At 43.6% G+C, this 13309-nt stretch overlaps 1 protein-coding gene across 2 annotated transcripts in view; it reads left to right on the forward strand.

The window, feature by feature from the left end:
• Window positions 1-13309, forward strand: part of GALNT17 (polypeptide N-acetylgalactosaminyltransferase 17) — a 486325-nt gene that overhangs the window by 369398 nt on the left and 103618 nt on the right. For both annotated transcript variants that reach the window (XM_006155012.2, XM_006155011.1), the window contains one exon: window positions 13079-13196. In XM_006155012.2, the coding sequence (XP_006155074.1) occupies window positions 13079-13196 (118 nt within the window). The remainder of the gene's footprint in view (window positions 1-13078; window positions 13197-13309) is intronic.

A 13309-nucleotide genomic window follows, 5' to 3' on the forward strand; every position in this document is an offset into this window, starting at 1 on the left:
GGATTGCGGCGTGACCATCCCCCCTGGGGGGTGATTTCTCGCTTTCTGTCTCTATGTCTCTCTCTGTCTGGTGAGCACACACGCCCTATAGCGAAAATCTCTCTAAAAAAAAAAAAAAAAAAAGTTCAGCCTTAAGCCTTTATCAAAGATCTTCTTACATCAACCCCGGGTGCTGGAGAGGAATTATTGTTCCCCTTTTACAAACGGGAAGGAGGAAGATCTGTCTTACAAGGCTTGCCACCTTGAGTCTCTCATCTGCCTTTTCCAAAGTGACCTCCTGCCAGTTGCCATGTATCAGGTTGTTCCACGTTGAGTCTGCAAACCATGTCAGGTCTTCATGTTGTAGAAAAGAGGATGGCAAGAATTTTCTATAGAGGACTCAATAGTAAATATTTTAGGTTTTTTGAGTCAAGAGGGGGAATCAAGGATATTATGTAGATAATTATAAACAGAGCAAATTAATGTGGAGAAATATTTTCTTAACAGAATCCAAAATGTAATAATAGTGAGTATAATACTTTTTGTAATCTAGGTCTACTATGAGAATAGTTCAATTTTTCTTGGGTGGGGGGCATGGAGATAACATTTTGTTTCATTGAGGCTCAAAGTGAGTGTTCCCACCATCATTGATTATGAATGTTCTGCTGTGGAAAACACTCTTGGTTCTCTCGCTGGACAAAACAGTGTAGTTTGTTGAAGTCTGTCTCAGACCTTTCCTCTTTTGTGCTTCTCAAAACATTCACCCAACCATGTTTCATCTCGTGAAATAGCTAACCAGATGCTATCTATATGTGTGTGTGTATTCATTTGACTCCTGTACAACATGAAAGATGGGATACTGACTCCTGTGCAGTTGAAAATCCACATGTAATTTTTTTCATCCTTTTTTCCCCCAGAGAAACAGATTTTTTGCTGTAGGGCACATGCACCAACTGGAGAGACAGACAGAAAGTAAGAAAGCACTCCCTAGGGGTGATGGCCATGCTGCAATCCCTTCTCATCCATTCTCCTCTCAGGATTTTGGGCACACATGCACACGCACCCAGTATGAGTTTCAAGCCTTCAACCCACTGGGTTTGGGACTCAAAACGCCATTGACTACATGGTAGTCCAGCAACGTAACCATTACACCATCTGCTGGTCCCTCATTATTGTTTTTTTAAGACACGGTCTTGTGGTCATGATCCTCCTGCATAGACTGCCCAGCTGGGACTACAGGCACAAAACACCATGCCTGCTCTTCTTTTCCAGACAGAGCTTTGCTCTGTTGCCCAGGCCGGGCAGAACCTCATGATCATCTTGCCTCAGCTTCCCAAGTCCTGGGTTTACAGGAGTATACCACTGCACTCAGTGTTGAAGTTGGACCAAGAATGAAATCCAGGCATCCAGTGTGTTCCCAGCTTGTAGAGCACAGTGTCTTAGCAGTGTGCACAACTGTGACTGGGCCTGTGCATATAACTTCTTCTCTTTTAATTTGCTATTGAGCACACATACTCAGGAGAAAGAGAGAGAAAGAGAGAGAGAGAGAGAGAGAAGGCATTCCCCTTATGGGGTGGTTACTCTGTAATCTCTTCTCCTCCATTTCTCCTTTTTGGGACCTCCTCTTTGGGATCGATCACACTCATGCCCAGTATTTTTTTAAGCTGCTGTCTAAGACTTAAACCACACAGTCAGCCTTGTGAGATCCAGCCGCTATTAATTACCATAACACAGGCTGGCCCCACATATAACTTTTGACTCCCCAAACAACTACTAATGGTCTCATGGAAGCCTTACCAATAACATTAACAATTGATTAACACATATTTTGTGTGTTGTATGCATTACATCCTGTATTCTTAAAATATGTAATAAAGAAAATGTTAGTAAGAACGCCATAAGGAAAATAAAATATACTTAGAGTGCTATACCATATTTTCTAATATAATGTATTGAAAAAAACCTAAGTGGACCCATGAAGTTTGAACCCATATGGTTCAAGAGTCAGCTGTGGGCAGGTGTAAGTGTGTTTTTGTGCATGTGTATGTGTATGAAGTGTGGATGGCTGATAATGGCTTAATGTGTTACCACTTCTTAAGAAACACTGTGCTTTTTCAAATATACTCTTGAAAAGATTATTTGCAAATCAGTTTCTCAAAGCCTAAAGAAAATATGATTAGCAAAGAACAAAAGTGTTATGCTGAGAAAATTGCTTATAGGAAACATCTTACCAGACAGTTTTGATATGGTCTTTGTTTTAATAAAACAAGCCCAGGCACAATCAGTCAGCCAAGGAAATGCATCTGGGACTGGCAACTTCAATCCCCACTGGCATTTTCTGCATCTGTGAAAAATCACACCCTAGAGATATGAGCATTTCCTTTGTCTTCCAGAAGGAAAGGCCCTTAATATCCAGACAGTTCACTTCCCAATCTGCAGGAAGTTGTTGTTTCGGTGTGAATTATCTTTTCAACAACAAAAGTGGAAGTGCTACTTGCATTTAACTGCAAAGCTCTGGCCTTTGGGTCCTATTTTCTTGTGAGATATTTGTGTGCTGGATACGGCATTTGATTTTTAAAAAGGCAGCGGTACTTACCCTTTTGGTATTTATATGTATAGCAAAGGCAAATGGAACTCTGAGTATTAAATTACTGTACTGCGCCAGTAGAGAGTTCTATGCAAGCCAGCCAACTCCTTCCCCAAAATTATATTTTTAGTGTTTAGCAGCTGCAAGTTCCCAGAAATCTCCAAAGTGGGACCACTTATTCCACCCACTGTGCGAGTTCTTCGTTGCTGCCAGTTTTTGATGATCTGGTTTGGGAGGCAATAGGATACCTGGGAGTGGTCTGGGATCAGACACCACTGGGTTGCTCCTAGCTCTGCCTTTCCTGTGTGTCTGTCCTCAGCGAGTTCACTTAACCTCAGAGCCTCAGTTTCCTCACTCAGAAAATTGGGCTAATAGTATCTACAAAGATGAGCTGCCTTGAGGATTTGAAATAATTGTGAATTGTCCTAAGCCAGCAACAAGGTGCATCGGATGCTCAATAAGAGGTGTGGTTGGCCTGAGCAGTCCTTCGGTCACTTTAGCATATAGTGCCGGAGCCAGGTGGGACTGAATAAGGGCAACAGCCATCAGGCACTTGCTCTGTTTACTAGGACATGACAAAAGAATTCATGGTGTTTGCTACTATAACAAATGGCATTGAAATAAGTGAATTTTAAAAAGTTTATGTATTTTTCCCATGAGTGAAAGAGAGAGAATACAGCCCCTGACAGAGTCTTAACACTGTGATCCACCCCCGCCTCGGCCAGCCAGGATTATGGGCAACATGCGCTGGTATATTCAGGGAGGTCTCTGGATGCAAACCTGGAACTTTCCCCATGTGGGTCAGTCTCCCAGAGAGTCGCATTCTCCTGCTGCTCCACCATCCAGCCCCCTGGAATAAAGAGGTCTTGATTCAAACTTCCTATCACCAAACAAGTTGACAGCACTACCACAAATATCCCATGTTGATGACACCCCAAGAGCAGAGTTTAGAGAAGTTCATACAAAGACAACTCCAGGGATGGTGTCGAGTTTTATATAGTTTTACAGGAGACAGGGCCTCGGAACAGGACAATGCTCAGCAAACAGGCCTAGGTGTTAACTGGGGAAGAGCTAAGGTCAAAGAAAATGGCAGGTGTTTGAGTCTGAGGTCAGAGAAAATCAGCAAGTCCCTACGAAGCAGGCCAGCTGGAATCACAAGAAGAGAAAACAGGCCAAGTCCATCCAGGACCACCAGCTCGATACGAATTTGGAGACGTGGTCACCAGAGAACAGAGGCCAGAGGGTAGCCAGGGTGTAGGGGAATGTAGGAGGGGACAAGTATCAGAAAGGAAGGCAAAGCAAGAGGCTGGCACCAGCACCAACGTCTAACATGGGGCCTGGGCCAGCCAGCCACAGGGACAAGCACTGCCTAGTAGCATGTCGCTGAACAAGGGAGCCAAGGGTGGGCTGGACACACCTCCAAACAGCACATCCCAGAATGTACAGGCCACAGATCAGCACAGTCTCGGGTTTCTAGCTCTTTTGTACCCTACCTCCTGCACTGGAACCTGACCCTCCCACGCTGACAGCCTTGCTCACCAGTGTGTACCATGGGGCACTGTGGCTTCAACCAGAAACCATATTTTTTCTAAGGACCAACAGAAAAACAGCATCTGGAACAGTATCACATGGTTTTATGTCCCCAAGTGCTTGGGACTTAGTCTAACTAAGGCTTCCTAGATTGCTTCATAATGCTTGCTGCCTGGCTTGACAAATGAGCTAGTATACTCGATCTCATGATCATCTGAATGATGAGGAGGCATTCGAAACTGAGCTGGGGCTAGGAGCCACAGGGAAATGGAGTTTCACATTTTCTTAGCTGTCTCATGTAGAGGCATAGATTCTGCACCCAAGGGGCACTGAGGGAAGACCTAAGGATGAGCTGGACAAACATGATCCCCCACCCACCCACCCCAGCTCCTCCACTGCAGGCCAAACAGGCATTTCTCTTAGGGACACTTTGACTAATCCATCCATTCCCTAGGGTGGTTTCAAACCCCTGCTTGACACTGATTCAGGTCATACATCTCTGTGTCACATGAGACCAGACTTCTCACTTCCTTTTCCTTCTGGAACTCAGGCTCCTTCTTTGCCCAATTTGCTCCAAACCTAACCTGTTTCCTGGAGCAACACTGTTCACCTAGATCCTCACTTGCCAGCTCCTCCCTCTTTGTCCTACTTCCTTCCTTCCTCTCTTTTATTTAAAGTTCTCGAAACAACTCTTATGTGTGGAGCCGTTGTCAAACCAAGGCATGTGTATTTTTATTATCACCTCAGATTCTTGCCTTTCCAGTCACAAATACTTTATTTTAAATAACTGCTGACTCCCTGCCCATATCGCCCAAATGTGTTAGCCTCTCTGAACCCCTCTGTCTAGAAGTCGGTGTTAGAAATTTTAATGTTAACATTGGAGAGGGCAGAGGGGGAGGAACAAAAAATGAGAAGAGGAGGAGGTCTCTTAGGATATTTGAATTTCTAAGAATGACCCAAGGGGGCCAGCGGTTAGCATAATGGCTATGTCACTGGACTCCCATGTGGTCGACTGCGGTTCAAGTCCTGGACCCGGTGGCTTAAACTCGCGCCGTGCACAAGTGCGTGTGTGTCCGAGATCCCAAGAGGAGCATGGAGGAGAAGGGATTGCGGCGTGGCCATCCCCCCTGGGGGGTGATTTCTCACTTTCCGTCTCCCTGTCTCTCTCTGTCTTTCTGGCAAGCGCACACGCCCTATAGCAAAGACCTGTCCAAAAAAAGAAAAAAGAAAAAGAAAAAAAAAAAAAGCAAGAATGATCCAGAGAGGAAGTTGATGGTGTTGGGATGTTTGGGGAGGTTGTTGGAGTGAAACCTGTGAGTAGCAAGAGAGGAAGGGATCTTCCACTCAGATGGAGGGAGTGGCCTCAGCTAAGTGTGAACAGAGCACTTAAAGCAAAAGAAAGGAAGGCAGGTGCAGATACCGGTAGGTTAGGGTGTGGACATTGTCTCTAGTGTGCTATTTTCTTAGCAAAGTAGGAAACAAGATCATTGGTCGAGAGTGACAAAGAAGGGGGAGGTGAGGGAGGCTTGAGGAGGGAAGAGAAAATGAGAAGCCTTCTATAGGAGTGAGGAAGGGGTTAACTTGGGTTCTGCAGCATGATTGAAAGGCAGCGTTGAGGGCCCACTATAGGCTCATGGTCCTAAATTTAAAGTGAAATCAGGGGCTAGAATATGGTACAGTGGTCACAAATCTGGACCCATGTGGGGAAAATCCTGGGTTCGTGTCCCGGAATTTCCCAGAGCATGCTGTGTGTGTGCACATGTCCGTGATCTGGGCCAACTGAGATTGCAGATGGAGCATGTCATAAAGACGCTGTTGGGCATGCCTGCCTCTTTCTTTTTCTCTCTCTTTCTCTCTCTCTCATGGAAGAAATAAATAAAACAATAAAAATAAAGATTAGCCCCTTGGTTCCATGCTTCTTATATCCAGCTGTGCAGTGTGGGCGGGGAGTAGGCAGAGTGTTGAATTTATCAGCATTGTGGGTTTTTCAACTGAGAACAGCGAAGTGAGAAGAGGACACCCAGGCACTGTTACTATATTCAGCCATGGCTGTAAGCCAGAGAAGTTCACTGTCGAGGTGGTGGGTCTGCGAGGCTGGAATCCAGCGTGGTAGACAACAGGTGGCTTGGGGGTACTTGAGGAAGTGAGCTGAAAAGATAGGGGATAGTAATCAGAGAGTCGAGTGCTAGCAGTTAGAGATACAGGTGACTTTGGGTTTTATTTTTCCTAAGGTGTATTTTCTATACAGGCTCATTATTTACTTTTTTATAACAAATTAATTTTTTCAAACAAATATTTATTTCGCAGGGTGGTGGATAGATTTGGATAGATGGAGTTGACCTCATGGAAGACGTTTCAGGCAAAGGAAATACAAGGCATAAACTAGGACCTATTTCACGAACACTGAATTTCCATGCAGCCAGGCCATTGAGTCTGTAGGGTTCATGGCTGGAAAGGAATTAAGAAGAGCATAAATGCCAAGGAAGAACTTGCACTTAACTCAGAAAAGAATAGAAAGCCATCGAAGAGTTTTAAGGAGAAATATTCACACATCACGTAACTGCTGGGTATATTCTGAGAATTTCTCTGCTGGGTAAACATCACAGAGTACACTCACCCAGGCTTAGACGGCATAGCCTTCCACATGCCTACGCTATGTGGCATAGCCCGTGTGCTCCTTACGGGACCACTTTTGTATATGCAACCTGTCATTGACTGAAACCTCATTAATTGGTGTGACTGTACCTAGAACACAGGTAGGCCCTTTGTCTCCTAAGGAAAGAGGAAACATTAAAATTGAGAAAGGTCTTCCCAAAAACTTCCTGGAAAAATGGAACTAAAGTGCAAGTTTATTTTGGTGCAAGCAGTTTTGAAATCCACACGTGGTTTGTTCGTAATATTACTTTCTGTGACGTTTTTGAAGATCCCTTCTATCTTGGTGGCAATCCCTAGGGCTGCCACCCCTCCTCATTGTCTCTCTCCTCGTTTGATCATCTCTCTCTCTCAGCTGTAACTGTTGTGTGTGTTGCATGTATTTTGTGTAACAGCAACAATAGAAGCGATTATTTTAAATTTCTGTTCTTCTCCTCTGTAATGGAGCTATTAGGCTTTGGCAGATCCCTTAATATGATTATCATTTTTGAATGATTTTTGAATTGAAATGTTTGCACTAATGGTAGTAATTGCAGTGGAGTTTGAAGAATGAGGCTGTAAGCTCACATCCTAGGATCTCTTCAGCCCCAAAATGCTATTGATGTGGCTCCCATGGCTGGGCAGGTGGCGAGGAGCCTCAAAGGGGAAGTGGGGCCATGCTTTGCTCTTGGTTTACTGATTATAAACCAATGCCACCGATGCAGCAGGTCCCAGATGGCGTAGGCAGTGGCTTCCTGTTAGAGGACTGATTCTCCCCAGGCAGAGGACAAGGATCATGGTTGCTCTTTGTCCAGCCAGGTAACTGCAGAGTTCAGAGCAGTCACCCACTGCCCACCTGCAACACTGGCTGGCCTAGCTGCGGGCGAGGATATGTTCTTTACTTATCAGATGCTCACCAGTTAGGCATTAGGTGCCTGTCTGTTCCCTTTTGGGGGCGGGAGGGGTGGTGGCTCCAGAGCCCTGGGATTGCAGAACTGGGGCCTTCCACCTCTGTTTCAAAAGCAAGCTGCCTCCTGGGGGCTGATTCCAGTCTCTTCTGTCCACAATCCCTGTCAGGCTCTTCTTGACACTGTGGCAGATTTTGACCATGACCTTTGGAAGACCTTTCCACATGACACCAACAGCTATATGGTCACACATTTGTCCCACATCTCTGCTGCATGAGGACCAGCCTGCTGTCCCTTTGTCTCCTGGTTCTGAGGGGCGACCAGGGATGCGGACAGCGGTCTGGTTTGCCATGGCCTTTTGTGGGCCCTCATGCCAGCCTGGGTGATTGTCCTGCCCTGGCCTAGTTTTAAAAGGGAGGCGCTGAAGGGAGCTGGTAATTCCGTTGTGAGAAATCTGAGAACATCTGCTAAAGAGCCTGGTGGAAGATGCCGAGCAGAGCTGGAAGCAGGAGAGAGGGGACCAAGGGCAAGCCATACTGTGTCATTTCTGTCCTTACCACACACAACTGCAAGTATTACCCGGCTAAGACCAAGTTATATTAAAATACCAGGCTGCTTAACAGGGAAAACCTTATCTAAGGAACAACGTGAGAAGGATTTGGAAGGGGGAAGGAGCTTGCTACTCTGCTGACCATGGAAGTGATGGACTTCAGACCCTTCCACTCCTATTCCTCTTTCTAGCTTTGTCTTCTCCTTCCTTCTCCCTCTCTCCTCTCCTTCCTTCCAACCCTAGCTGGATTACACTCCTTCCTCACTGTCCTATTGGTCCCAGAGGCATCCAGGAACCCTTCCCCAGCAGCGGTCCTCCCCAAATCTGTATATTCAGTTGTTTATCCAGTGGTATTTAGTGGATGTCTGCTCCCTTTATCAAGGTATGGGGTGAGGTACTGCCTTCTGGGAATGCAACAAGAAACTACAGGGTTTGCTTCTCTGCTTTCAGGGGCCTGACAGTCTGGGGAAGAAAGGGTGGAGATGGCTCCCTGGAATGGTCCTGCTGATACAAATACAGGACCTGAGTCTCATCTCTGTACATTGAATTCCATAGTTCTGGGCTAGACCCAGGAATCTCTGTTTTTTTTAAAGACTTTGTCAACTTATTGATTCCAAAAACAGAGAGAAGAGGCACCTCCAACAGAATTTTCATGCCATGATCCACCCCCAGCCCCAGCCAGCCTGGATCATGAGTACATATGTGCCCTTGGCATGTACAGAGATCTCAGAACAAAACCTGGGACCTTCCTACATTAACCTAGCATGGCGGGGTGCTGCATTACCACTGAACCACCATATGGCTCAGAATCTGTTTTCTCAGGAGCTATTGGGTGATACTGATGCAGAAGGACCCTCGACCAGTCCCTGAAAAATATTTTTTTTCACCTACAGGATTGCCTGCAAAGCCACCCCTTTGAGAGTGTTTGTTTTCTGATGGCTCCCTGTGATTTTAACTGCTCTGCTTCCCTTGGAAGAATCAGAAAGCAGAATTTTGGAGCAGGATCTAGTTTTTACAGGCTTGTAAACATTGGCCCTTTTCAGACTCTCTAAGCATAGGCTTTGGAGAGATTGTTCTAACTGATTAGAATTTATTGATGTACTCACATTTGCTGTCTAGAAAATGGAGTTAACATCAGGGCTGCTTTCCTTCTTCTCCGCAGACTCCTGTGTGCCCAGGGTGCTCCTCATGTCACTAAGCATGAGTGTCACTAGCATGCCCCCATCACTCAGGTGTACCCTGGTTTTAGATCTTCCAGACGGAATCTTCCCTGTAGTTTATCTCTGTGTAATGAAGTTTTTGTTCTGGATAAGTAGGATATGTCATTGTCTCCATTTGGTTGCAAAGAACAGAAATCTATCTAATACTAAATCAAGGAGAACTAATTGCAAAGATGCACAGGATCCTCCTATAACCTAAGGCCAAAGAGCAGAGCTAGGGCTCTTAGCAGATGTAAAACCAGGGTCTCCAGGTGGTACCTCTACATGCCCATATGGTTTTATTTACCACTATGGCCCACCTCTCCCCTCTGCCCAATCATCAGGTGCATGGGGCCCATCAGAGCTTCTCCACTATGGCAGCCTGAGCCCTAGATATGTGAGATCCTCTAGTCCCAGCTCCCAGCACTTTCTTGACTCCAGCTTCTGGAAAAACATAATTTGATTGACCTGGTTTGGTATCAGTGCTCATTCCTTGCTTGATTAACTGAGAGCAGGAGTGGGCTCATCTAGTGCTATTGGAGGCTAGGGGTCAAGGTGGGAGAAATGGCTGATGGTGGAGCCATCGCTAACCTAGGTATAGTCAGGGGTGGCACAGCTGCACCAATAGCAGGCTTCATGTACATAGGCACCACAGGTGTGAGAGTCCTGGGAAAACATGGGGCTTCACAACATAAAGACAAAGGTATATAACATATTGAGCACCCAGTCCATGTACTGGTCACGTCACATATCTTCTCTTGGTTAAGCCACACAACAGTACTCTGTCGAGATTTGACTGGGATCTAAAGTGACTCCTTCATTTAACACAGTTTTTGGTGGCAGCGCCTTTGTGTGGCTCTGAACATTGTGCTCCCTGGTATGCACGCTGCTGCCTTACCACATGGGTACCCACAGGTATTCTATGGAGTCAGCAGCCTGGACATTAAGATCAGAGCCAACTTAGCGATCAGGGTGAGCAGATGAGGGTCTGAGACTATGGTCCAAACTTCAGCTTAAGAGAGAGTTCTGCCTAATAGCTTCCCAGTGGCCCTAGTGGAGTTTCAATGGAGCTCCTGTATGAGATGTCCCTTTTGTCCAGGAAAGCATCCTAATGGTATTTCTGGCCTTTGACTGTATGGGAGTTTGCCATCTTCCCCATGAAGCCTTAAAGCATGAGGGTGAAAATCAGGGTCTTATAAGTTAGACAGACCCTGAGTTCTATTCCATGACTCAAGGCAGGTCACTTAATCTCTGTGTGCCTCAAGCATTAAGTGGAAATTGTTCCCCTCCTACATAGGGTTGTCGAGGTGGTTCCGTGAGACAGTGCATGGAAAGTGCTTTGCACCTTATGCTTAAATGGTAATTACTCAACAAATGGTTGTGCTAATAATAATTATATTATTATGATATTTGCTCCTAGTTCCTTGAATGCAGGAAGCACGTCTTGTGTTTCTCTATTCCCTACAGCACCAACAAGATGCCTTAGACATGGCAGAAGCTAAGGAAATATTTGCTGGATAAATTTATTATATAGGGACACCTATAAAGTTTGAAAACAGGCTTAACTAAGTACTAAATGGTTTATTGATACCATGGTACAATACACAATCCAATATAATCTAATACAATATATAGTATGAGTCAGTGCTTTGCTCCTCATTAGCAATGCATAGGTCCACATTACATACAAAACTGCGTGAACATGGGGCAGTAATATCAAGTCCTGTGCATGTATCCACAAGAGCATGATGCCTCAGATGTTTTTTGTCTTGGATTTTCATTGACTCCACTTGTGCCTTTAGACTATGCAGACAAAATAATCAAGAAGGACAATACGTGTGTGTGTGTGTGTGTGTGTGTGCATCTTTAAAAAGCCAGGAGTGTGGAGGGAAAGTTCAAAAGCAAAGGGTCTATGTAATGGTGGGACAAAGTGGATCAGGTGCTGGTCTTTAGGGAAGGAAGAATATACAGAGAGGAGACCACTGCTTCCCAAAGATCCCAATTTTAATACATATATATGTATGAAATAATAATAATTTTTTTCCAGACTTTGTGGCCATTCTATAGATACTATGTCATCTCTTTCTGCTCAGTGTCCCCTCTGGATGCTGAGGTTTTATATATGTGTGTGTGTATATGTGTGTGTGTGCATATATATGTGTGTGTGTGCATGTATGTATATATATATATATATGTGTGTGTGTGTGTATGTGTATATATATATATATATATATGTGTGTGTGTGTGTATGTGTATATATATATATATATATATGTGTGTGTGTGTGTATGTGTATATATATATATATATATATGTGTGTGTGTGTGTATGTGTATATATATATATATATATATGTGTGTGTGTGTGTATGTGTATATATATATATATATATATGTGTGTGTGTGTGTATGTGTATATATATATATATATATATGTGTGTGTGTGTGTATGTGTATATATATATATATATATATGTGTGTGTGTGTGTATGTGTATATATATATATATATATATGTGTGTGTGTGTGTATGTGTATATATATATATATATATATGTGTGTGTGTGTGTATGTGTATATATATATATATATATATGTGTGTGTGTGTGTATGTGTATATATATATATATATATATGTGTGTGTGTGTGTATGTGTATATATATATATATATATATGTGTGTGTGTGTGTATGTGTATATATATATATATATATATGTGTGTGTGTGTGTATGTGTATATATATATATATATATATGTGTGTGTGTGTGTATGTGTATATATATATATATATATATGTGTGTGTGTGTGTATGTGTATATATATATATATATATATGTGTGTGTGTGTGTATGTGTATATATATATATATATATATGTGTGTGTGTGTGTATGTGTATATATATATATATATATATGTGTGTGTGTGTGTATGTGTATATATATATATATATATATGTGTGTGTGTGTGTATGTGTATATATATATATATATATATGTGTGTGTGTGTGTATGTGTATATATATATATATATATATGTGTGTGTGTGTGTATGTATATATGTGTGTGTATATATAAAACTTCAGCATCCAGAGGGGACACTGAGCAAAAAGAAATGACATAGTATCTATAGAGTGCCCATAAAGTCTGGAAACAAAAATTATTATTTCATACACACACACACATTTATGTATTATTGTTGAGATCTTTGGGCAGCAGTGGTTTCCTCTCTGAATTTTCTTCCTTCCCTAAAGACCAGCACCGGATCCGCTTTGTCCCACCATTACGTGGAGCTTGGACCCCTTGCTTTTGAACTTTCCCTTTACACTCCTGGGTTTTTAAAGACCTCCTTCCTGGTATAAGATGCATCTTGCTCCTCACCTCTGGGCTTTACTGAGACTGTCTGTAGACCCCTATGCTGTCACTCAGCTGTTCCCAGAGTAGAGTAGGAATCATTTCCCATGTGTACAGACACTACCTATGCATGAGACCAGTCCTCATCTGTTCTGTAAGGGATCCAGATTACCCTGGGCACGTCAGGTTTCCTTGTTTATCTGAAGCTAAAAGGTAGTCCTAAAGCGAGAAGGAGTATGGAGATTGAGGCCGTTTGGTGAAGTGACTTGATTGGCCAGATTGGAACCCCGCTCCTGTTACAGCCATGCCTGAGTGAGCTTAACTTCTCTCTCTCTCTCCCACAGGACACCGGCCATGATTGGCTGCTCATTCGTGGTCAACAGGAAGTTCTTTGGTGAGATCGGGCTCTTAGATCCTGGGATGGATGTATATGGAGGAGAAAATATTGAACTTGGAATCAAGGTTTGTGACATGGCATTGTTTCCTCTGGCTTTATTCACATTTTTGAGCAGTGCTGCATTGTCATCCCTGAGGTGTGTTTAAAGCTTCTTATAGCTGATGAATGACACATTCTC

This window comes from Tupaia chinensis, unplaced genomic scaffold (assembly GCF_000334495.1).
Source record: "Tupaia chinensis unplaced genomic scaffold, TupChi_1.0 Scaffold000429_1, whole genome shotgun sequence".
Classification (NCBI taxonomy): Eukaryota; Metazoa; Chordata; class Mammalia; order Scandentia; family Tupaiidae; genus Tupaia; species Tupaia belangeri.